The sequence below is a fragment of the Odontesthes bonariensis genome, chromosome 9 (assembly GCF_027942865.1).
Source record: "Odontesthes bonariensis isolate fOdoBon6 chromosome 9, fOdoBon6.hap1, whole genome shotgun sequence".
In the NCBI taxonomy this organism is placed as follows: domain Eukaryota; kingdom Metazoa; phylum Chordata; class Actinopteri; order Atheriniformes; family Atherinopsidae; genus Odontesthes; species Odontesthes bonariensis.
The window spans coordinates 18,989,699-19,013,644 of NC_134514.1; the positions used below are offsets into that span (position 1 = coordinate 18,989,699).

Sequence of the window (23,946 nt, forward strand, 5' to 3'; positions counted from 1 at the left end):
GTAGCTGATTATCTCATTAAATGAGCTGACGACACTTGGTAAATGATAAACTGGGGCGAAAAATAAGATACAATTCATGTTTCGCAACTCAGTTGACTAATAGTTTTAGCTCTTGGTTATTTTTCACAAATGATTTAATCCCAAAGCCCAGAAGTGGGCAGACTGAAAAGTTTTCTCCTTTTTTTTTTTTTTAAACAATAAAAGAATTAGAAAAAAAACCCACCTGTTTTAACTGTGTTCTACTTTCACCACCTTACGTGACCCTATAACTAGCCATGACCGCGAAACATGTTGCACAAGCAGGAAGTGCGATTTTGCTTATAACAGGGATTGTGCACGGAACACACACACGGCCGTGGACATTCAGGTCCTTTCCGGTTATTCACATGGCTCTATTGAGGAAGTATGTCAGCAACGGCAGAGCAGCAATAGCGTACTAAAATACTGAAGGCTCTCCAAGCTCAGGAAAGGCAGAGGGTCTCCAGGAACTTCCTGAATTACACAAACTGAGTAAATTTAAAACCCACTTGAAGTTTTAGCAGACTGGGTTCATCTGTCACTCCACAGTATGCCCAATAAAGCAGCAAGCAGAGCAGGAGTTCAGTACAAAGGATGACGGGAAACATTCACGCTCTCTTGTGGCTATTCAAACGTACTGCATCAAAGATGCAACTTGAAGCAAAAATGTTAGAAAATTGTTCATTTATTCAAAATGTTTTGACAACTTTCAAAACAAAGAAAAAATGTAATCCTTATAATACCTTTAAAATATAAACTAGCAAGAATAAGGAAATTGAATTAATCTACTGCTAAAAACCTTGAGTAGCTCTCAAGTTTATAAAAAGAACATCTCTAACATCTTCTCTAAAAAATAACACTTCATTCATGTCTGAACATACAGTTCTGAAAACAGGCCTCTCCTCTCTGTTATTAGGGTTTCCCAACAGATTTTAAAAGAGTGTTCCTCAGATACGTGCGCAGCTGGTTCATCAGGTCTTTGTTCTGACCCTCGACCCAGTGCATCTCAATCACTGCGTCACACTCCTCCATCAACACATTCAGCAGACATTTGAACAGGAAGTGTTCGACCCCACCGGTGCTCTGGGGTTGTCTGCAGGGTGCCTCGCTGGGAGTCTCCTTCAGCTCCGTTTCCTGTCCCGTTTCTGCACAGCTGGAGGACTCCATGTCCACTTCCCCACCAGCTACATTTTCTGAGATCTCTTCTTGTTCTCCAGACACTTTCTTCTTTTCTTCTTTGCCCGATTCGTGTGAAGACATATTTTGGTTCTCGGCGTTATCCTCCTGGCTGTCGCTGTTTGCTGTGGGAGTGGGCTGGTTTTTGGAGGGAATGGGGGTGCCAGCTGTGGCCACACTTGGCTGAGAACTGGTCCTGCCACATTGAGGCGCCCTGGGAACCTCTCGTAACTGCCGTTTCTGTTCGCGTCTCTTCTGCCGTCCGTGGATCCACGTGTTCTCAACAGCGGTCAGGAAGAGGCTCTGCTCCTGCTTTCTGCAAGGGACACGTTTGTGTAAGACCTGCAGAGCAACACACAAGAACCTCAGACCAATACGTACCAAACCGACCCACTAATGTTGATTAGCTGCAGTTCAAAGCACAACACAAGCACCACAGAGAGAAAACGTGAACACTATTCTTCTATGAGGTTTGGTTACACTAAATCACTTCAGTTTATGCTGTTCAGAAAGCTGTGAACAAGTTCTATTTATGATTTTTATCTACAAATACTTTTTTACGTAATGCATTATTATTATTACTACATCAAAGACATGTGTAAATGTTAATATGAATAGTGTAATCTTATCTAATCCAGCACAAAGAAAAAGCATCGTTTACAGCTCATAACACAAATCAGATTAAGAGGCGCTAACGTTAGCGTAAAGCTCACCCGCAGCTCAGTGAGTGTTTTCTCCAGCAGAGCTGTGATGCTGTCCACAGGGCTGCAGCCGGTGCAGCCTGCAGCCGAGGCCTTGGCCTGGAGCTCCTTCAGACCCGCCTCTGGTACAGAGAACGAGAGGGGTTTCTGTGCCTTCTCCAGTTTACGCTTCTTACTGGGAGGAGACTGAGACAAAATAGAGTCGGAGAGAATTGGAAAAAAAAGTTACAAAACACACTTATTTTTATATCCTCCATTTTGTGAAAAATTTTATAGAAAAACATTACCAGCAGAGGACATCAATAAGGACGTGTGTGTTTAACAGTGTCGTACATATCAGTGACTCTGATCAGTGAGATCATTTATAATAGATTCCTGATGAACTCTGAAAGATTTTCATGAATCAAACTGCAGAAACTCGCTGGTGAGAATTTAACAGCCAAAGTAAACGCACCAGTTTTAGATAAACAGCGCTGGAACATTTGTTTTCAACCAATCATATGTTCATATTTTGTTCATTTGCTCCACTTTATATACAGTTTAATATTTGCTATTTTTTATTTTATTTTTTTCTTTTAATATAAAATCACATCTATTATGTCCACTGAGTGGAAAGCCACTTTTCAGTGTCCCAAATGGAGCCGTTTTAATCTAATAAAATAAGTGAAACTGTCAGCATTTTCAAACAGGTTCCTTACATCTCTAACATTGCACATTTATAAGATGGGACACGTGTACGCCGAGTGAAGCAAACGACTGAAACACATCTGATCTTGCTGTGGTGCCGGCTGTCATACACGATGTGAATGATAGATAACATTTTGATCTGAGCACGCCGATTTTCTCATCGTTATCAATTCTTAATCTAACCTGATCACCATGGTACCTGATATGCAGCAGAAGGTTATCTTCGGAGTCTTAAATCTGTTGCATAAAAGCTCCACCCAACTTCTGTTGCCATGGGAACCTAGATATCTCCACCAGTCACAGAAAATGTCTAAATATTTCAACACTGCTTGGTCCTAAGGGTGCTTCCAAGTCCATTTTATGCAGTTGAAACAGAGACATTTACTTTCACAGTTGAGTCAAGCTACAGCTGGACTTGGGCATTTAATTGGACATCAACTTTGTCCCAGTATAAAATGCACAAGAATCAAGTTATTGACTGAAGTATGTCAATCTTTGAACTGTAACCTGCTGCCTCTAGCTTCATCTATTGGATATCATTTTACATGCTGAATTCAATGCACAACGCTGCAGTTATAAACCATTGGAAATATAAATCAGCATTTTATTAGAGCAGAGCAACACTCCGGAAATGCTTTAAGTGACCGCGAGTTGACTCATAATATCAATAGGGTTATTTTTAAATCATGTTTTAGCCATCAGACAAAAAGGTTTTAAAAAAGTATGTGGAGGAGAGCAGCAGGTGCATTTTGTGTCATGGAAGAAGTGTCAAATGTAACATTAAACACCCCCTTTTTTAATGGGAGAAACCTGAGACAAAGAAAGTTCACAACCTCTATTGTGATAATCATTACATTTGATGGCTTTATAGTACACCCCCTTGGTTCATAATCGTTGTTTTGAGACTGGAAATTACTTGAGAGATTCGAGTTTGAAAGTGAGAACAAAGCTGCCAGCAGTGGGCAGTGCAGAGTCAGTACGAGCTGTGTCACACCTTTCAGTTCAATTTAGAAACCATTTACAGCAAAGAGGATTTGAAGAAGAATCAACGGAAACTGACTTTATTCTTCAAATGAGAGGAAATGTTTTGGGTGGTTTTAAACTTTTAAATTTATGGAGGTATCAAACTTTAATGTCCTGCTCTGGACTGAATGAATGCTGCTAAAACACACATTACAATTAAAGAACTAGTGCAGAAGAATGGACAAGTTTTACTAATTTAAACAAGCTAATGATTCCTGACATCAATCAATGATATAAAATATAAACATGTCTGCATCGAGGACTTGTGTAAAGTCGATGGATGTTTGTTGCCCAAACACAAGGGAGCACTCGAACAATGCAAACTCCATCTGAACCTGCAGTGAAGCAAACGGCTTCTTCTTTCTAATCTCCTCTGCTGTCAGGCTGTAATGGTGGCGGAGGTCATTATCCAGCCACATCTGAATACAGACGCTCTGCAGTGAACATCCACCACATGTCCGCTGCAGCAGCCATGCAAACTCAGCACTTTGTGAGTCACTGCAGCACACCGTAATTGGGGAGGTCTGCAGTAGCAGTGGTGACGGTGCAGACAGCATGGCCGACTGACCTACAAACCGCAGCGTGAGGAGCAGAACGTGACCTTCACACTGCTGCACTGATCTGGATTAAAGTTTCAGTTTAACACCTTACATTTACATTTTCTCTGAGATAAAGTTGAACAAATGACTGAACATCTCCGTCTTTGCTGCTTTGTCCCAAAATTTTTTTTGAAAAAAAAAGGAAATCAAAACAATTCTCCTGGTAGGTTGATTTTCAAAGGAGATGGACACTTCTAATTAATGGGCTGACAATGGATGCTGCCATGTCTGGGTGCTTGTTAGAGCTTTTATTTCTTATTGTTTGTCTCAGACGCGCCCCCCCCACCCACCATCTGAAAGCCCTGCAGCTCATTGTACAAAAGAAAGGAAATCAATTAAACCCATCAAGCCAAACATGTACTGAAAATCCTTGACACAGATTCTTCCACTAATACAAAAGTATACAAAAACACGCACTCACGCAGACTTCAACACGACGCATGAAACCCACGTGTACGGTTTCACGTGTACACCTCTCAACTGATTCCTCCTCCGACTCCATTATTAATCCCACTTACCCACTCTCACCTCACACAGACTGAATACAAGACAACCTTACAGTTAAAATCTGACCCCCATTTTAAAAACCAGACGCTGTAAAAAAAACACAATCATATTCGGCCCTCTCCTCCCAACCCCCATTTCCTTCTTGTCAAGACTCAAATCTCTGCATGGACTCTGGACCTTGTTGATGAGCAACAATGAGCCTCAGGGCACTGATAAGCGCAGCAGTCTTTGCAGCCTACAAGTTCTTTTCTTCTGTCTGCGTGTGCTGTGTCTGTTTATTTGTACACACCAGGTTTTTTTTTTAAAATCAGATGTAGTATTCCTGCATTGTTTCTGAAGATACTTGAAACGTTTGACCACGTCGGCAGGCCAAAGAGTTGACACTGAAGGTAAAATGGTGGCGTAAGATTCAGAAAGCTGAAGACGTTAAAAGAGCTGCTTAATCACAACAATATGTTTTACCATCTGTCAATCAGTCCTGATCGACAGCACCGTGCCAATAATTTTCTTGAACAATAACAAATCGACTAGTTCAGTGTAGACAGTGTTGCTGTGAAGCTTTTCTGATTTAACCAGCAGCTGGTGGTAATGCGTCACTACCACCACAAGGTGGCAGTGACGCACAAAGCGGTTTGGCTATTGCCATGAAAAACGACAGAAGAGGGCGAAAGAGTCTAAAGATAGTTAAATCATTCACATGATTTCGAATAGTATTTTCCCATGAAATGCTCATCCATAATGCTGAGGAGAAAGAAAATAAAAACAGTGCAAAAATAAGGAAATCTTATCAACCACTACTCATCTGTGATAATAATACAAAACGTCAAATGTTGACAATGAGGCATTTTCCAAAGCACCCAGATTTATTTGGAACTGGGATTGTTGGAAGTCATTGAGGTGCGTCTCCAAACCAGTGCTGTGATTTCTGTATCATATCAACATCTGAAAATAAAAAATAAACAAATAGAACCTGAAACTGATCAGACACCGATATTTTTTCCTAGTGTTGCTAAATATCTCAGCAGGCTTGAGTGGTCATAGGGTGGCTAAGTAGGTCACAGCTTCGTGTCCGTCACATATTTTTCAGTCTACATGTAACATTAATGAGCACGCCATGCGCGTACGCAGACGACCACAGAACTACGCATGCAGGCAGAATGAGGCTGCAGACCGGACAGAGAATCATACAAGCAGAAACTTCTGTCATGTGACCACGTATACAAACACGCAGTTAGCACACGTGCTCGAGGGCCTGCCAGTTAATGATGGCGAGCAGCTCCTGAGCGTAAATGACGGTGGGTCTCTGCGAGTATGGAGGAGGAGAGAGGGTAACGGGAAGAAATGTAGGCCAATCTTTCTGCTCAACTGCTTGTGTGTCGTAAAGCTCAAAACTGAGAAGACTCCCAACAATGAGTCATCATCTCCTCAACCTGCCTGTGTCTTATACAATCTAACAGCACTGTAGTTTCATTTATTTTCCCCTCTCTGTGACACATTTATATTTATTCACGACTCTCCCTGTACAGACAAGTCAGTGGCACCGTGTGAGCCCTCAGTCTTGCCCTGGCAACTGTTGCCTGGCTACAGCATGCTAGAAATCCCATAAACACGTCTCCAGGGGAAGGAGTAAGTGCACATAATGGAGCATGGCTGGAGGGAAAGAGGAGCCAGTGAGAAAAGAGGGGCAAGAGGATGGGAGGTGGTGCATTATTGAGAGGGTCTATGGTTTTGAAAGATGGTTAATACCACAAAAGGTGGCCCTATTAACGCAAAGATGCACATTAGCAGAAACTTACAGGCACAGTCACATCGTCATAGAAACTCCAGGCCAGCGCCCACCGCATGGTCCGCCCCTGATAGAACTCTGTGTGGGTCACTTTAGGCACCTGAGTAAAACAAAGCAGAGTCGGGTATGACCAAAAGCTCACAGTACATAATTACACCATAAAAACTATATCATTATCTGCTATATTCTAGTAACAAAGCTGCAGAAGTGATCAACAAAATGATCAAACAGAAAAAGACAGCTCAGAAAATGCTCACCTGAAAATTCCAAAAGTTATTACAGATTTAACTGGGTCACGGTCTCTAAATATATTGTGACAGGCTTGATCAGAAGTAGTCCGACTCAAAGAAACTGGGATGAGCCGGGGAATCCTGCATGTTGAATAAGGCGGGCCTGCCTTTGTCACATTTTGTCAGAGCACTCTGGGCTTAGCTCAGTCCACAAATGGTCACTGTGACCAAGAAATACTTTACAAGTTACACCCGCCCCCAATAATAGACGGCGTGCTGCCAGACCGCTCTCCACCACAGACTGTGGATACAGATCTGACCACGACAGGAGAGCTCGTCAGGTGGTCAGACAGCTTTGAATTATTTATTAATACATAAAACCTTGCAAATAAAGTATGTAAACTAAGTAAAAACTTGATACCAAAATAGTTAGCGTGGAACAAATGGAGCATCTTAAAATAATTCAAGACTTTGCTGTCTTGGGAGACGCTTCAGAGCAGAATGAAACCTCAACAGTGAAAACATGACTGAAGGCATATTTCCATTTTATTAAGTAAACCTTTTCAATTGCTGGAAGATAGAAAATGCACCTCAGGGATGTTTGGTGTAACCAGTCTGAGGCAAATTAGGCTGTTTTTACTTCACCAACCTCAAACTAAACTATGAAGAAGAATAAATAAAATAATTATTACAAGCTGTCATGATCACATATGAGGAAGAAAATTGTGCGTTGCATTCAGGAAGATTTCATTTCAACTGGACACCTGAATGTGAACGTGACATTATATAAATTATGGCTACAGTACAGCAGAGGTGCTTCAGGCCAGAACTTCCTCATCACTGACATGTTGGGAACAGTTTACTTTGTTCTCAGCCAACTCTTACTAACCTCAAAATTCAAAGTATCAAGACTGTAAAAGACTAAATAAGAAATTCAACCCCAAGAAAAAAAAAAAAGGAATTAAAGAAAAACCATGTGAAGTATAAGACAAAACCTTTTCACATAATTATTTTTGCTGCTTGCATCATTCTTCTGTGAAGCAGTACTTCAGAGCGACATATGCTGCCATCCTTCTCAGGGAAGTTATCAGAATATTGCCAAACCAGTTTCTGCTGTTTTTCCACAGCATATAATGTGTGTAATTTGTTCATCCGACTACAGTAGTTCAGTCCTTAGTTGTGCTTAAAGTTATACACGAGTATTACTTGTAATCCAACCTGGTCAGAGAGCCACAGAAAAACATCAGGGATGCTCAGCTACCGTCGGATTGATAGGACGCAGTGAATGTCTGAAAGTGTCACTCAGGAGCGCTTCTATAAATGATTCGTCACCGATATGACCATAAACATAACAATGGGATGGTTGATTGTTTTTTTTTTTGTTTTTTTAAACAGTTTTGGTTGGGACCCACATAACCAAGTGTTGAATACTTAACGAACAACTGCAGCACCAGTTCCATGCTATCGGCAACTGGGCTTTTTTTTTTGTTTTGTTTTTTCCACAGACCTTTTCTCCCACTTAGCAATGATGCCCTGATTCCAGTTCAGATTTGGCTGGCATCTGTTTCCACTTATTTGTGGCTCTATCAGACAGAAGGAGATAAAACTTGTTTTCTGTTGGTTAAAAAAAGCCCCATTCAGAATTAGATCTGGGGTCAAATAACTCTTATTTTGACAGATGTGACTCTGCTAAATGAAAAAAAAAAAAAAAAAAAAAAAAAACAGAACAGAAAACAGAGTAATGGATGATTAAAGCATTAACATGTTAAAAAAAACATGCATTGATATGAGGCATCGGTCTCCTCTGTGGCTGTTAGCCAACACTGCACTCATTCTGACAAGCAGCCTCAAACTGATGGAGGTCTGAGGGCTGGCAGGTGCAGATGTGTTCCCTTATTTGCTTTAAACATGTGAGGGACGAGGCCTGAAGCAGTAAGGAATCATGTGCTGGGCTATTAGTTAGGTCAATGATGCTAAAGCATGTTAACTACAGAGTGCCATGTGACTCAGTCATGCAGTGCTGACCGAAACGGGCTCGTTCATGGCTCATTTGTGACTCTGCTTTACTGAGATATTAGAAAAGGCTGACCTGCTCCTTTCACAACACTGACTAACGTCAGTGAGCAGAGGAGTGTGTTTTTTGTTTTTGAGATGGGTGCAAAGATTATTTTAATAAGAAGTTATCATTGTCTGCACTAAGCTGCATGTTCCTGGGTGAACAAACTGGGATCAGACGCTCAGCTTGTGCTTGTGCTTGTGTGTTTTGTCTTTGTCTCAGTGGATGCTCACCCCTTGCTTCCTCAGCTCCTCTTTCAAAGGTGCCAGGCTACATTTCTTCCCCAACATGCAACTGTACCACCTGCAGAAAGAAGAATCCATATCAATCAGCTGTGTGCGTGTGTGTTAGGGGCTCATGGCCCAGACCTGAACTACAAAGCTGAGATCAAACATGCAGACGTGGGCTTTAGGGAGCAACACAAAGGTAAACTGAAAACATGAGAAACAGAAAAACATCCGGGTGTGCACACTCCTGCAGGGCAAGAAAAGCCGTTTTGAAGTTGTCCCTGAGTGGAGGCTCGATCAATAATCTCTGCTGTGCAATAAAGACATGAGGTTGGTGTTGATCAATGGGTAGGAGAGTCCAGCTGGGGCAGATAGACCGGAAAGATGAACCCATAAGGCAGTTCCAGTCTGGCAGGAAGGCTGGTTATGCTGAATCCTTTAGGCTAAAGAACAGAGGTACCATCAAATATAAAATCACTCCTCAGTTAAAAAGCCTCTTCTGTGATGTCATGGATGTGCATTAAATGGGAATAATCACCCTTTTCTGTTCTTGAGAGCATTTATTTGAGTGTCTGAAGTCACCAGCAAGTGAAAAACTCCCCAAAACCACAATCCTGGCGGTTTTTTTTTAGTGCCCCTTTGTTTGGAAGTTGCTCCTTCAGAGACCTTCAGATTTTCAGCATAATTCACTCCACCTCCTCTGCTAACCCTTGACCTCTGTGCCCCACCTGTCCGCATCCACCCTGATAGACCGATGAAGCCAGCTTCTGGTGGAAATGTTCTGCTGTCAGCTGTACTGAGCAGCATCCATCTTCCATCTACCAGCCGCCTCAGAGGACATAAGAGCCCAGTGGATAAACTACATTTGAGTGTAATATTCCAGCAGAATGTGGATGTGCAGCAACCACTTTTCATCTCACTATTTTAACAACTTGGTCCAGTTCAACGCTGGACTGAAGAAACTGAGCCACAAACAGGGACCAGTTCTGAATGGAAGTATCTGAGAAATAATTCCTCATGGCTTATCTATTTCCTTCCTTTAGCAATAGCTAAGGCTAACAGCTTTAGTAACGAAGATGACGTACACAAACTTCTAGAAGTTTTACTTTTTGAAAGATCAACATTATTGTTACCACATTACTTTGTTAACTGAAGCTTTCTAGTTGAACGGTTGAGTTCTGTAATTCACACAACCTGCAGCTGTGTGGATAAGGTGCGTCTTCAACACATCACCGGTCCTTTCCTCACTCTCGGTGCTACATTGAACGCCATGTATCGTTCTTAGTGTGTTAACATTACATTATCGGCATGTTTCTGATAAAGATGTAGAGCTCCAAGTACAACTGTGGTAAATAATGAGGTTAATAAATGTTTAAATCCTGTAAATAACGGTACACATTACAGATGTGCAGGACTAATCGATTAGTGGATTAGTCGGAACGACGAACGTAATCCACAATTTTTTTTTTGAAGGGTAGACTCATTTTTTGTTGGTGTAGGGGGAAACTTGTGGAAATAAGGTTACGGTGCCGTTCCTGCCGGAGTTTGAACATAAAGTGGAAGCAACAAACCAGCGCATACGTCGGCAACACAACGAAGCAAAGCATGGCAGCATTTCACTGCTGGACAACAAAGTCGAACCAGTTATGCGGGATGAAGCTAGTTTACCACGGTTCTACCAGCTCCATGAGTTTAGATGTTTAGATGGGTGACACAAGGTTATCACCAAAGGTTTGATTTCCTGATCAAAGAATCAAAATATTATTTTCAGTAATAAATTTTAAATTTAGAAATCCACGTGGTTCCATTTCATTCAGCAGAGTAATTATATGTAAAGTCTTTTCCAGGTTCTGCCTTATTGTGTCTTTGTGCAAAGTAACCAAACGTTAAAGGGGAACTCCGGGGCATTTGAAGCGCATTTCCATTGCTAGAGGTTGTCAAATACTGATAGTAGGACACAGACAGGTGCAAATCTGCGCTCCCTGTGTGGAGATCGCGCTGTTTGCGCAGCCTGTCATGTGAGGCTAATACGTGGTGGCTAGGGGCAAGCGCTAACCCTTCCACGTAAAACAACAACTTGCACACTGCAGAAACATCACACCACTTTATAAACCATCCGACAATAAAGTCACAAGCCTTACCATCAAAACCATATTCATGGTTCTCACATTACTGGCATGGGGACGTTACAAAATAACTTTATAAACAGCATGTAACTCACCGGTTAGTTAGTTGTACGCTCGCGCATGTGAAAGCCCAAAAGAGTCGATGGACGATACTCCCATATACAAAACAATTATCTTCTCTAGAAAAACTGCGTTCAAGTATTTAAAACATTACAACAATACATGCCCAGTAATATTGTTGTAATGTTTTAAATACTTGAACGCAGTTTTTCTAGAGAAGATAATTGTTTTGTATATGGGATTATCGTCCATCGACTCTTTTGGGCTTTCACATGCGCGAGCGTACAACTAACCGGTGAGTTACATGCTGTTTATAAAGTTGTTTTGTAACGTCCCCATGCCAGTAATGTGAGAACCATGCATATGGTTTTGATGGTAAGGCTTGTGACTTTATTGTCGGATGGTTTATAAAGTGGTGTGACGTTTCTGCAGTGTGCAAGTTGTTGTTTTACGTGGAAGGGTTAGCGCTTGCCCCTAGCCACCACGTATTAGCCTCGCATGACAGGCTGAGCGAACAGCGCGATCTCCACACAGGGAGCGCAGATTTGCACCTCTCTGTGTCCTACTATCAGTATTTGACAACCTCTAGCAATGGAAATGCGCTTCAAATGCCCCGGAGTTTCCCTTTAATACCGGCTCAACAAAACCACATCCTACCAAATGTTTAACCTGTGACTGAATAGTGGGGAATGGGAGGTGTGATGATGCTCAGTGGGTGAAGGAGCAGTGGAAGCAACATGTCCACCCTCAGCTGACACAATGAAATATTGATCAGCTCTAATATTCACAGATGTTCCCACTTTTTTTTTTTTTTTGATCACAGTGGGGAGTAACACCCAGATGAGATTCTCTGAATACTCAGCCAACCACCAGCAGCAGCTCTTAGAAGAATCAAAGAGTGCAGCTGCGTTAGCTTTCATATTCAGGCTTCCCTTTTCCACTTCAGAAGCACAGACGCATGATTACGACCTCAGTGCCATAGAGGGTAATTTTCATATCAATAGCCTGATGAATTAGGAGAATTACATCAACTCTAACTGCAGTTTGGAGTGTTTGCCTGCATGGTATACTCGCTCCTGTCTGACAGTAATCACCCCTCAGTGGAAAGAGGAAAATTAAGAGCAGGGTGGGGTGGTGGGCTGTCTCATTGGACTAATAGGAAAGGCTGGCAGTGTTTCCATGGACACCTGGTAGCTCTGGTGTCCCAGCATGCTTCTGGGAGTGACAGCCGGCGCCGGTTGGTTTGGCCGAACCTTCAAACCTGTTAAAGAAGTCTGGATTCGCTCTGACCGCCTCTCCTCGCTACATGAGTCTAACACGGGGCCGCGTGAGAACAGGCAGGTGCTAACATCAGTCCCTCTCAGGATGCTTGCCTCTGCATCCAGGCAATTTGAAAACACTCAGTGCAACACACACACGAGCGTACTGCACTCCCCTGTTGGAGGCCAAGCAGGTGTGGCACGTCTAATCAGTTTTAATAGCTCCACTCTTCCTGGGTCTCACTCGGCTGCCCCGGTGACAGCCCTGCTGATGGGGGAGGGTGATGGCTGCCAGAGACGCCCCCACCCGTGCACCCTAACACAGCTGTTCCCTGTGGGACCCCGGATGCAGCACAGAGTGGGCGTGTGCCAAAATCATTACAGCAACTGTGGGTGACGGCTCCATCAGTAGGCAGCGATACATCTGCCCATTTCACCTCTTGATATCTCCCCTTGACTGGAGCACTCAGCAGCCATTAAAACCTCTCCAAGCCTCTCCACAACCATTAAAACTGCAGCACACTTGTACATCCATCTGCCTTTAGTGTACAACTGTGTAGTCCTGACGTCTGTGATCAAAGAGTTTAGATGTGGTTTTACACACACCTGAAAGGAAAAAAAAAAAAAAAAAAAAAAAAAAAAAGGCACACCGTTTCCTCACCGAAGACGTTTCTTGAGCTGCAGGCTGTCATGAATGATTCTCTTGACAAACTCCAGTTCACCGCCCTCTGCCATGATCTCCGTCACCCCGCCTGTGTTCACTGAACTGGGAGGAGGTCGCCGTGAGTTCCTGGAGTTTACCCCCTGGAGAGAGCAACAAGACAGACAGGGATCAGGATAAAATCCAATTAGAGGCCTATTAGTATCCCGTAAACAGTGGTTCGCTCTGTTTACTCTCAGGGGGAAATCTTTCATGGTCAAAGAACTTCCCAAAACATTCAGACAGGACTCCAACAGCAAAAAACATTCAAAATGTTGAAGAAAGGGAAACATTTACCTTTGCTTCTAGCTGGTTGGCAAAAAAAGGAGGGTTGCACATGCAGAAGTCGTACACTATTTCTGTCTCTTCTTTTAAGGCGTCCATCAGCAAAGTCTTCTGAGGCACTTTAACAACTGCAGAAAGTGAGGATTTGTAAGCTGGATGTTTCACACTCATGGCACCTTTGCAATGCATGAACTATGGTGAAATTCACCGGGGTTTCTAGATGAAAGTCGTTTCCACACTAAGACCAGACGTTCTCAGGAGAACGTGGACAGTTCGGTCCTGACTTACTCCACAGTTGGTTTTCACACGTGCACTTCACAGAGATTCTGTGCTGAAGATGAACTCCCACAGCTGGAAATGTTACAGAACACCTCGGTTGATCCCCGCTGTAATGGTGCGGAGAGGATCGATCCAGGTGCAATAAACCCTCTGTCTGCAGCACATGAGGGTAACAGCTGTGACAGCCCGCTTCTACCAACAACAGCTGTCACAGATGTTAGCCTGTGATGTGCAAAGAGGCATGGACGAGTAAGATACCACAGCCTGAGAGCCACCGTCATACAGAAGCTAACAGACGTCTGAAGACTCACGGCAGGGAGTGCACAGACATGAGATGCTTCTGTAGGTCTTCATTTTCTATAAAATGTCCCTTCATAACACTAGCGCTCAGGGATGGTGGCATCAGAATGGTTATTTTTTTTATATAATAATTTTGATCAGTAAATATCCGTAGTGTAGTAGCAGGAATCAGCAGGGTTGGACCTTTTTATCTGAAACATGATTTAAATGCAACCCAGACACAGTGACTGATGCCTGCATTGGACCCAGAGTGTGCTAGACTCAAAGAGACTTTTAAAGGGAAAATTCTGAAGTCTTCTTTGGAAAAAAGGAAGTGGAAAGGAAAATAATAAGTAATATGAAGAAATGCACAACACTTTAACTTGACAGTCAGGAGGTTTCGCTTCTAAACTCGTGGTGGCTCGTGCTTGATGACATTGACAGTCGATCAGTTACTGAATCGATTGCAGCTTAGATGTAGTCACCTGCCGTCTTAAAATGCTAGCCATAGGATACGAGTGGTCCACACTGACCTTTAACCAGGTCAGACAGGTTGTTCTGCTCCACGTTCTTCTTGGCGTAGTCAAAGCAGATGTCATCCACCTCTGTGGCGAGGAAGAACCAGCCGTTCATTGTGGCTCCCAGCAAGGGGTAGATGCAAGATGCTCCCGTTCCTGAGAAAACAAGAAGCACATGAACATCTCCCGCAGCTGACAGTGATGAATGTGTCATGATGAAGATTGATTGTGGCTGTCACTAAATTACACTGAAATGTGCCATTGCTGCTTAAAGTAAATTACGGTAAGAGAGGATGCCCAAAAACGTGACATCGTGTCTCTACAAATGATTATCTCGGGCTTAGGAGCCAATAAATGTCAGGCCCAGCAGTGATTATTAAATGAGTAAAATTTAACAAGCTGTATAATTCAGTCTGGGGTCAGAGATCAGTGAGGGGAGTTACAGCCAGCAGTGATCCATCAGCAAGCAGACAGCTTCAGTCTGCTTCAAAAAGCTTCACCAGACAACACAGACACGCACACACCTGCAGGGACGTCACAAAACATTTAAGAGGGACTGTTTTGTTTCTCTGGCCGATAGAACGGACAAAAGTAGCGACGTGTGGACAGGGTTTTGGTGGTAAGAACTGGGAACACTGGAAATGACTCTAAAGTTGAAAGATGTTACATCAGCCGTGATGTTATTTTCTGCTGCAGTGTTAAACACCAACAAACCCAGTTTACTGTGTGTGAACTCACTCAGCCGCATTGTGCACCAGAGCCAGCTGAGGGAAACCATCTTTACTCTGTGCAAGGACCAACTTCTGATCATTTTTTGGATAAGCAGAAGTCCCTTCAGAAAATGTGAACTTTGACAAAAAAGGGCCAAACGGGCCTTCAGTCAAATAGGTTGACACAAGACGGGTGGCGGGCTGCACAGTGATGTGGTGGTTAACTCCATCACAGCAAGAGGGTTCCTGGTTCGAATCCCGGTTGGGGCCTTACTGTGTGGAGTTTGCATGTTCTCCCTGTGTACGAGTGGATTCTCTCCGGCTTCCTCAAGCAACCCAAAAACATGCATTTTGCGCTAATTGGCAACTCTAATTTAACTCTAAATTAACCTTAGGATTGAGTGTGGGTGGTTGTGTGTCTTGCTCGTCTCTGTGTGGCCCTGTGATGGACTGGTGACCTCACCTAATGGCAGCTGGGGTAGGCTCCAGCCCCCAGTTGGGTTAAGCGAGTATAGAAAATGGATGGATGGAAGTCTTGCTCGCTATCTTACAAAAAATATATAAATAAAAACTTTGTTACAAACTGAAAATAAGAAAACACAAATGGAGCCGAGCCAGGCAGTGTAATGTTGCACTGAGACGGTGGTGATGGTACCGATGTCGATGCCCCTGCGCGGTTGTTTCTGGCCATCGATGAGGTCCTCCACCCAGTGGATGTAGTTGAGGCGCAGAGGGACGGTGGGTATGAGGCGCTCCAGAGGGATCTGGATGGTCAAACCAAAGTCCTCCTTTAACAGGGTGCAGGTCAGCGCTCTCACTGCCTCCGGCTCTTTAAAATTTACACTAGAGGGGAAAACACAATGAGCTGAATGAGTAAAATAAAACAAAAAACTGCAAACACAACAAAGGAAGCTGCACAGAAAAATAGAAACTACATACCGTACATTAATATAAAAAAAAAAATGGTTAAAACAAAACATTTAGATTTGATTCTTGTCGACTATTTTAACCTCCAAATCCATCAGATTCATGTCAACCTGATGGTTTAAAGACGTCCGACTGCTCCTGACCTATTAAAAGGCTCCCTGGTTTCCAGCTCTCATATAATTTAATTTCGTAAATTCAGTGCTGTTATTATAAATGGAGAGCAAAGCTCCAAAACTAAAAATCTGAGTTGTATGAAACCTGAATTCTCCCTAAAGAATGAATCCACTTTACAGTCGTTGTTTTAATTCAGAGGCCACCTGACAGCAATTCACCAAACTGCTCTTAATGCAGCACTTCATTAACCTGCTGCAGCTCTCTGCTCTGAGCCTCATTACTTCACATTAAACACAGATGCACACACGAGGGACAGCAAGAAGATAAGCAGCAATCAAATTCAGTAAGCATCAATTCAAAATCCCCTGCTGATGGCAAAGAATTTCTCATACTCAACACAATGCAAACCTCCCACTATTTATTCCCAGATCTCAGTCCCACTGGCCGGGGCTCCTCCACATGTTTCAGCTGTCACACAGAACGAGTGGGCGAGCCTAGCGTAATTAAAGCTTTGCAGCGCGCTTTCGCACCTTGGCAGAAGCAATTAGACACATCTTGGTGATGGGAGAGTCTAGAACCACTCAAGGTTGGTGTGAGCGTAACCCAGCTGAACAAAAACCTTGACTGTAAAATATAAAATAAAACACTTAATTATCACAAAGTGACCAAAGATGGATTTTTATCATCGATCATCATTGAAACTGAATCACAGAACAGCAAATCCGCCTTAAAGAGGCATGTGAACTCAGTTTAATCAAACTAAGAGCAAAACGGGCAACAAATCTGCGTCTCTGCTGAGAGGAGCTCCTCATTCAGGAGTGATGAAGACCAATGAGCCCAGACGAGAAGTCATTTATCTCTACAGTCCTGCATCAATCTCATCCTGCGTCTCTTCACCTAATGAACACGTGTCAACTTCATGGTGAAACTCTCACAGAAAAACCAACACCTGACGATAAGAAAACAACCCAGTTTAAAATTTGCACTTTAAAAATGTCCCGAGCCGTTGGGAGGAATCAGACTAATGGGGGAGAAGTGATAAATCAGCATAACGCTCTTGACGCTCTCCTAAAAATGAAAGGCGGCCTCTCTCATCCGTCCAGCTCTCAGATATTCTGCCCCCTTTCATTTCTCCTCAGAGGCATCATTAGATAAGGATTAATATTCAGAGAGGGAGGCTGCTCTGGCCAGCGCTCTATTTTTAGCCCTTTATGTGTGTGCGTGATGCAGACCGATCGCTCCCATCAGCAGCGCTGCGAATGCCACATCTCCATGGCAACCCCATCTACCGAACAGATGAGGGGAGCACGCAAATCCGGCCACGCTGGAGCAATGGCTGATGGCAGGAGAAGCGTGAGCGTGCCCGCCATTTGCCACGTAGGTTCCCCGCAGCGTGCCTACGCCATTAATGACGGGGCGCAATGTGGGACAAACGCGAGCAAAAAAGGTGCGGGGAGGTAAGACACAGCGTACTGTGACAACACACAAGGAAAAGAAGGCAGCCTGTGTTCGGGTAGAGTCCAACCGGACAGGTGAGGAGGAGCCGAGGTGTCGCTTCTTGTTTTAGGCGGATGAAAAAGATGACATCATTGAACTGGAGCGGATGTTAACTGCTGAGCCAGACGACACGCTGACATGATCAGCATGAAAACACACACACACACACACACACACACGCGCACACACACACACACACACACACACACGCGCACACACACGCGCACACACGCACACACACACAGAGGTGACCTTCAAGGTGCATCTAACCCACTCTGAGTGCTGTGGGATATTTTTGTTTTGCCAATTAGCAGCAGCTTCGTTTGTTTTTTAACACTTTAGGTCCTCACAACAGTAGCAATGAGAGCGTCGCTGAAAACTCACCATGAATCTAAAGATGAACTGAATGTGGAAATCTTTTATAAGTCTTCAGAAACACTGAACAGATGAACATTTAGGAGGATCCCAGCAGCAACCAGCACTCAGTGCTTCCTTCAGCTCCTCACTGTTCTGGCCAGCATTTCCTTTAGTTGCCAGTGACCCTGATTATCATGCAATGTCCTGCTCAGGTTGTGACATGGTGAGATAACTAAAAGAGCAGCAAATTAATCCAACCGGACAATATGAGGACACTTTTTACCGCAGCTGTCTAAAATTAAGTAAAAATGCTGTTTTAATCCAAACACATAAAACCACAGAGCAGCTGAAGCCCGGCACAGTGGGATGGGCTGTGGTTTCAGACAGTTTCAGGAGAGACTCGATGAATGGAGGTGGAGTCAGATTGGATTATTTATCAGAAAACAACTTAAAAGTTAAATGTGATACAGCAGGCATCCAGGAATTTAGTAAAACTTAGCAAAAAAGGTAAAGGAAGTGTGGGTTCATGTCCCAGAAAACAGAAAAGAAACTAACGAATGTGGATTAGTGCGTTGACAAGGAGCAGTGCGCTCATGCACTTAGAAAAATATGTAAAAATAAGCAACAACTGGTGCAATTTGTCCTTAAGTATTGAAAAAATAGAGACTAAATCAGGAGGAGAAAAAAAGCAAACAGCTAACTTTGTTAAACAAGCTAAAAGTGTGTTATACAAGGGTGAAAATCAGCACCGGCTGTGGACTGAAACAAGTAATGTGTGTTTGTTCTCCAAACAACAAGTGTTCAAATATTGACCAACAACATTCATTTCATAACTAACTGGAACCAGACTATGATTTGGAGATGGGAGCAGGGGTGACATTGGTTTCCTCCCAGCAGATCCAGAGAGGCTGAGGCAGCAAGTTTCCTTCTTATTTCTGTGATCAGTAGCAAGTTAAAAAAAAAAAAAAAACAGAATATCACCAGCTGTGCTGCACACCACTGTGAGGTTTCATTTATCAATTTATAATCATCAGGGGTCTCAACTCTGCCTTCATTTCTTTCTCCATTACCATGAACGTGCTGAATAATAGATCTCTGAACAAAACTGGTGTGAAAATTGAACATTTCTATATTAAAGTGCCAACCAGGCTGACGCATTTTTAATAACCCTTCCTCTGAATCTCATCCCTCAATCTGCCTGATCTGAGCTCTGAAACACACCAATGTTCAGACTGTTTTTTTGGGGGGGGGGGTTATCTTTTCCTCTCTTCCACCATGTTTCTGCTGCTGCCTCTGGTCTGAGCTGCTATCAGTCTGTCCCACCGGCGGTCCCGAAATGAGGGGAGACATCTCCTCTGAGGATTGAGCGAGTGTCTACCCGAGATTACTCTCATCCCCCAAATGCACTGCTTAAATACTTAAACAGCCAGTAGATGAATTCCTTGAAAAATACAAAAACCACTCTAATCCCTCCACTGATGGAACTTCAGGCCGACGGGTTAGAGGAGCCACGTTTCTGCAGACGCCAAAACCGAAGCTGCACCCGCACACACAAAATGTTACACAAATCCTGGACATCCGTCCGTGTTGCATGCAGCAAAGAGGATCGACTCTGGTCGGGGGTTTTTTTTTTTTTTTTTTTAGGTTTTCTGAGCTTCGCCGATTAGTTTAGTTGACTCTGCAGGTGAGGATGGGTGGATAAAATATTAAAGGAAAGAGGGGCGGTCTGTGGCATAGTGGGTTGAGCAGGCGCCCCATGTACAGAGGCTATAGTCCTCGCTGCAGCTGGCCCAGGTTCCAGTCCCGCATCGGACAGCCCTTTGCTGCGTGTTGTTCCCCCTCTCTCTGCCCCTGCTTCCCGTCTCTCTACACTGTCCTATCTAATAAAGGCATAAAAAGCCCCAAAAAAATTATTAAAAAAAAATATTAAAGGAAAGAAAGTTTGTCGTCATGAGGTACGACAGAAGCTTGTAACGTTGTTTATGTGGATCTGAAGTCTGCCAAACAGACACCCTTTAGATTTTCTCCGACACTGCAGCCATCTTCAAGAGCTTAAATTGTTTGTTATTTCTTCAAAATCTGAACAGAAAACATGAATTTCCCCCTTTTTATGGAAAGAGAGAAGAAGAAAGAAGAAAAGACATTTATGAAATCAGACAATTACGCTAAAAATAGTCCGAATCTGATAATCGGCCGATGAATCGTTGCATCCGGTTTGGTGAACTTCAACTGTGACCTGATGCTCAGTTTGTGTGTCTGTTCACATTTTCCTGTTGTCACAAAATTTCACACGCAACAAAAAGCCGTCACATCCTCTAACCGTCCAACTTTAGCTTCCATGCTGACAGCCAAACCCAAACACTGCCGGCTCTTTGTTCATCATCTGTCTGTCTGTCTGTGGGGGAACCAGACAGACGCACCAACGCCACCAGATGTTCATTAACAACTGTCACAACAGGGCATCCAGTGGGGTTTTACGGCGTGCCCAAACATGCAGGCTCAGTCCACACTCAAGATGATTGACTGGCCCCTTCACAGCCCCCACCAGCATGTTCACAGTCGCACGCAGATGATCGGGCTCGCCGCATGCATCTGCACAAGACTGACAGTAACAAGTGGTTTCCTCTCCCAACAGAAGCGCCACGTGTTCCACACAAACAAAGGAGGAGGATAGAAGTCCATCAAGTCTGACATTCATTGTTGTTCGTCTTCTGGTGGACATCTCAAGTTAACAATAATAAATTAAGCTGGGAACGGTCGGCAAGACCAAGTGTGTCCGACAATGAAAATGTAAAGAACTGTACAAAGATTTCTTTCTTTTCACTAAAGTCTTACAGACACCAAAGATTAGAAGAATTAAACATAAATAATAAAGAAAATCAAATGGAGAAGTTAGAAAAAGGACAAAAGAAAAAGCTTTTGAGCAAAGACCAAAGAAATAAACTCAGGACAACATCCAACCACACTGGACAGACCGACAGCAACCGTGAGCTTGTTTTAAATGTCTGCGCTTCACACGCTGAAACAGTCATGATGTCTGTTGAAGACCTCAGAAAACAATCGAAGCACGTCTAACCTCCATCCATCTAACCCAGAGCCACGATATCACAGGTTCAAAAGCTTGTCTACATTTGCCTTTATGTGAGCTTGAAAATATAAAATGACGAATCAATTACAAACGTCCACCTTGATTTATTTTCATATTTAAACTGCAAACGCATGGATCAAACTGGAAACAAGGCAAGGCATCTTTATTTATACAGCGCGTTTCATACCACAGGCAACTCAAAGTGCTTTTAGAAACAAGTGCACATGCGAGTCAAGGACCCACAGCTCCCAGAGCCACGTCTGCACAAACAGCAAAAAAAATATTTTTTTTTGAAAAATCGAGCCCTGACATGATGAGCACACTGTTTGACGTCAACATCAGTAATCCCACCAGATATACTCGTCCTTTGTTCTCCTGCCTGGACTTTTATTTTCATTACATTTCTCAGCAGCATCTCGCTGGAAAGGAGACACGCGCGCACACACACACACACACACACACACACACACACACACACAAGTTGTGTCCAGTTTGACAGAAACACGCTGATTCAATAACCTCTTTTCAGATAAAATGAGATTCTGTTTTAAATCTTCATATTTTATGAAGTCTCACTGAAGCAGAATAGAAGAGAGAGACGGTGAAGAGACACAGAAACATTGTTGCCTTTTAGTTGATGGTGGATCTATAATCAGCGTTGCATCTCCTGCTGCTTCCAGGAGGCGAATGAGCAGCAAACGTCAGAGTGAGTCAGCCCGAGCGTCCGCGGTGCTCAGCGTCTCCCCTCAGGGCTTCATGTGCTGGTGAAATTAAAGGAAGCATCTGACCAAACTAATGAAGACGTGTCAACATCTTTTTTTAAAACATGTCCATCAACGTGCTCCTTTAACAGCCTCCACTCCCCTCCTCTGGTTTCAGGCTCTTTACAACCAGGCCACAGGGATTCGCTGCCACCCACCCCAGCTTTGTGGGGTCGGACAGCAGCGCAGAGTCATACTCTAGCTGTTGCATCCACCTTATGGGTGAATGGCAGAGATTCTCCACCTGTGTGGGGGCATTCAGATCCACACAGCTGTCTAAATACTGCCTGGTATTAGGTTATAAACTGTCCACTGACAACACACTTCCATCTCCAAGATCCGGGTATAATCACCTCGACCTCCAGACTTTTGTCTCCCAGATATCAGTTCCATCACCCTCAGGACATCCGGAGCGGGTACAGAAAACGGATGAATGGATGTTTTACCATCATGATCGCCTCATGATGTGGATTGAAGATATTTTCTTAAAGACTCATGCAGTGGAACGAAGAAGGGCTCCCTCCATTTGACTTGATATCAACACTGTAAAATCAGATGTTGAAGTTGTGGATGTGGAAGGAGACTCACGTGCAGCGACTGTTGAAGTTCACAGAGGGCCAGAGGTGGTGCTCTCCCAAAGACACGTGGTCAAAGGTCAATGACTGCGTATTACTTAAAAAAAAAAAGATCCTGTAGACCAGAGGAAACGTCTCAGGTACTTACACGGGTCTTCCTGTGAGGCTGGTGTGCACGTGCTGCTGGAAGTCTGGGTATTTGGAGGCCAGGTAGGCGAAGTCTGGAGGTTTGTCCTTGTACCGGTTCCGAAGATGCATGGACTTATTAAGCGCCATGGTTACAGCCCTGGTTTCAGGAACCAGACAACAAAATCATGAATTACCAATTAGTAAACCGCATGTGTATCAGTAATACAGCGTACACGCGCACAACGACAAACTAACGGCTGTATATTTTGTAAACGTCTGAAAAGGCGAAACGTTAGAAAACACAAACATCCGCAGGAAGTTTGTAGAGTGTCTGCAGCGGACAACACAGGTGATATTCAGAAAAGAACCCGGAGTTAAATAGCTGTGAGGTAAAGAGGAAACTAAACTTTTACACATTTCAACCCAAACTGACGCCAGCAGCTCATCATGACCATCCAGGACTTGTAGCCGCTTACCGTCACCGCAGGTTTATCTTATGGCGGATAAAGTATTTCCCTGAGTGTCTCTTCTTTTTTTTAATGAACAACTGAGTAGAAAGAAGTCAACACTCAGCTCACGTTGTCTAAACGTTTTTCTTTTCCCACTTTCTGCAGCTCACTTCCTGGACGCCTTCGACGTCACTGCCACACGCCGGTGCGTGTTGACGTAATCAAACCGGTCTACTAACTTTAAAAAAAAAGCATTATTTTTGCAGTTTTCACTTTTTCAAATTCGTTTTCGTCGTAAGATTTTTCCTGTATTTTGTATGATTAACATCATTTATTTTCAAACTGATTTATGACAATAGTCCGTTGTCATGGATACACTTATTTTTTCGTTCCACATCATTTTTGCAGCTTGTGCTGTTTTCAGCTTCCCTGTGCTGGGTACCCACGGTTTCTTTTTTACCTCTTACAGGGTTGAACAATGTGCTGATGCTGTGAGCCCAATGATGAAAAGAAATGCTCCTGAATTTAATCTGTTTGTTAAAGTGGGAATTTAGGGGCATATAATGAAATACTTTTTTCTTTTAGCCTTTTCCAACTTTCTACATCTTTAACTCTGAGGTCCTGAGGAAAGTCCTTGGATCATGTGAGTTCACACCAACCAATCTTTCCACAGAGGAGCACAGTGATCAGATGAGGTATGCCTCTTTAGGTGTCAACTCTCCTGATTGCGTTTGAAACGGTGACTTAAATAAACCTTTTTCAGAGTAATCATTACAGAAATCTTGGGTCATTGTTATGAGCAGCTCCAAACAAATGAGTAGGA

General features: G+C 43.4%; 1 protein-coding gene across 1 annotated transcript; it reads right to left on the bottom strand.

The window, feature by feature from the left end:
* Positions 1-767: 767 nt before the first annotated feature.
* On the bottom strand, positions 768-23,295 carry mettl16 (methyltransferase 16, N6-methyladenosine). The gene is made up of 10 exons (XM_075473514.1): positions 23,151-23,295; positions 22,694-22,831; positions 15,882-16,069; positions 14,532-14,672; positions 13,453-13,568; positions 13,117-13,259; positions 9,017-9,086; positions 6,508-6,597; positions 1,908-2,081; positions 768-1,536 (listed from the first exon to the last, which is right to left on the bottom strand). Exons 2-10 carry the CDS (start codon positions 22,819-22,821, stop codon positions 931-933), a joined length of 1,656 nt encoding a protein of 551 aa, XP_075329629.1. The 5' UTR covers positions 22,822-22,831; positions 23,151-23,295; the 3' UTR covers positions 768-930.
* Positions 23,296-23,946: the final 651 nt, after the last annotated feature.

What these genes read in the sequence shown, in the direction of transcription:
- mettl16 (XM_075473514.1), bottom strand. Translation starts at nt 22,821, where the DNA reads ATGGCGCTTAATAAGTCCATGCATCTTCGGAACCGGTACAAGGACAAA. An exon ending in AGCCTCACAGGAAGACCCGT is followed by an intron (nt 16,070 to 22,693) that starts GTAAGTACCTGA and finishes TTTCCCCTCTAG; the next exon opens with TGTAAATTTTAAAGAGCCGG. An exon ending in GCGCAGGGGCATCGACATCG is followed by an intron (nt 14,673 to 15,881) that starts GTACCATCACCA and finishes TTGTTTTCTCAG; the next exon opens with GAACGGGAGCATCTTGCATC.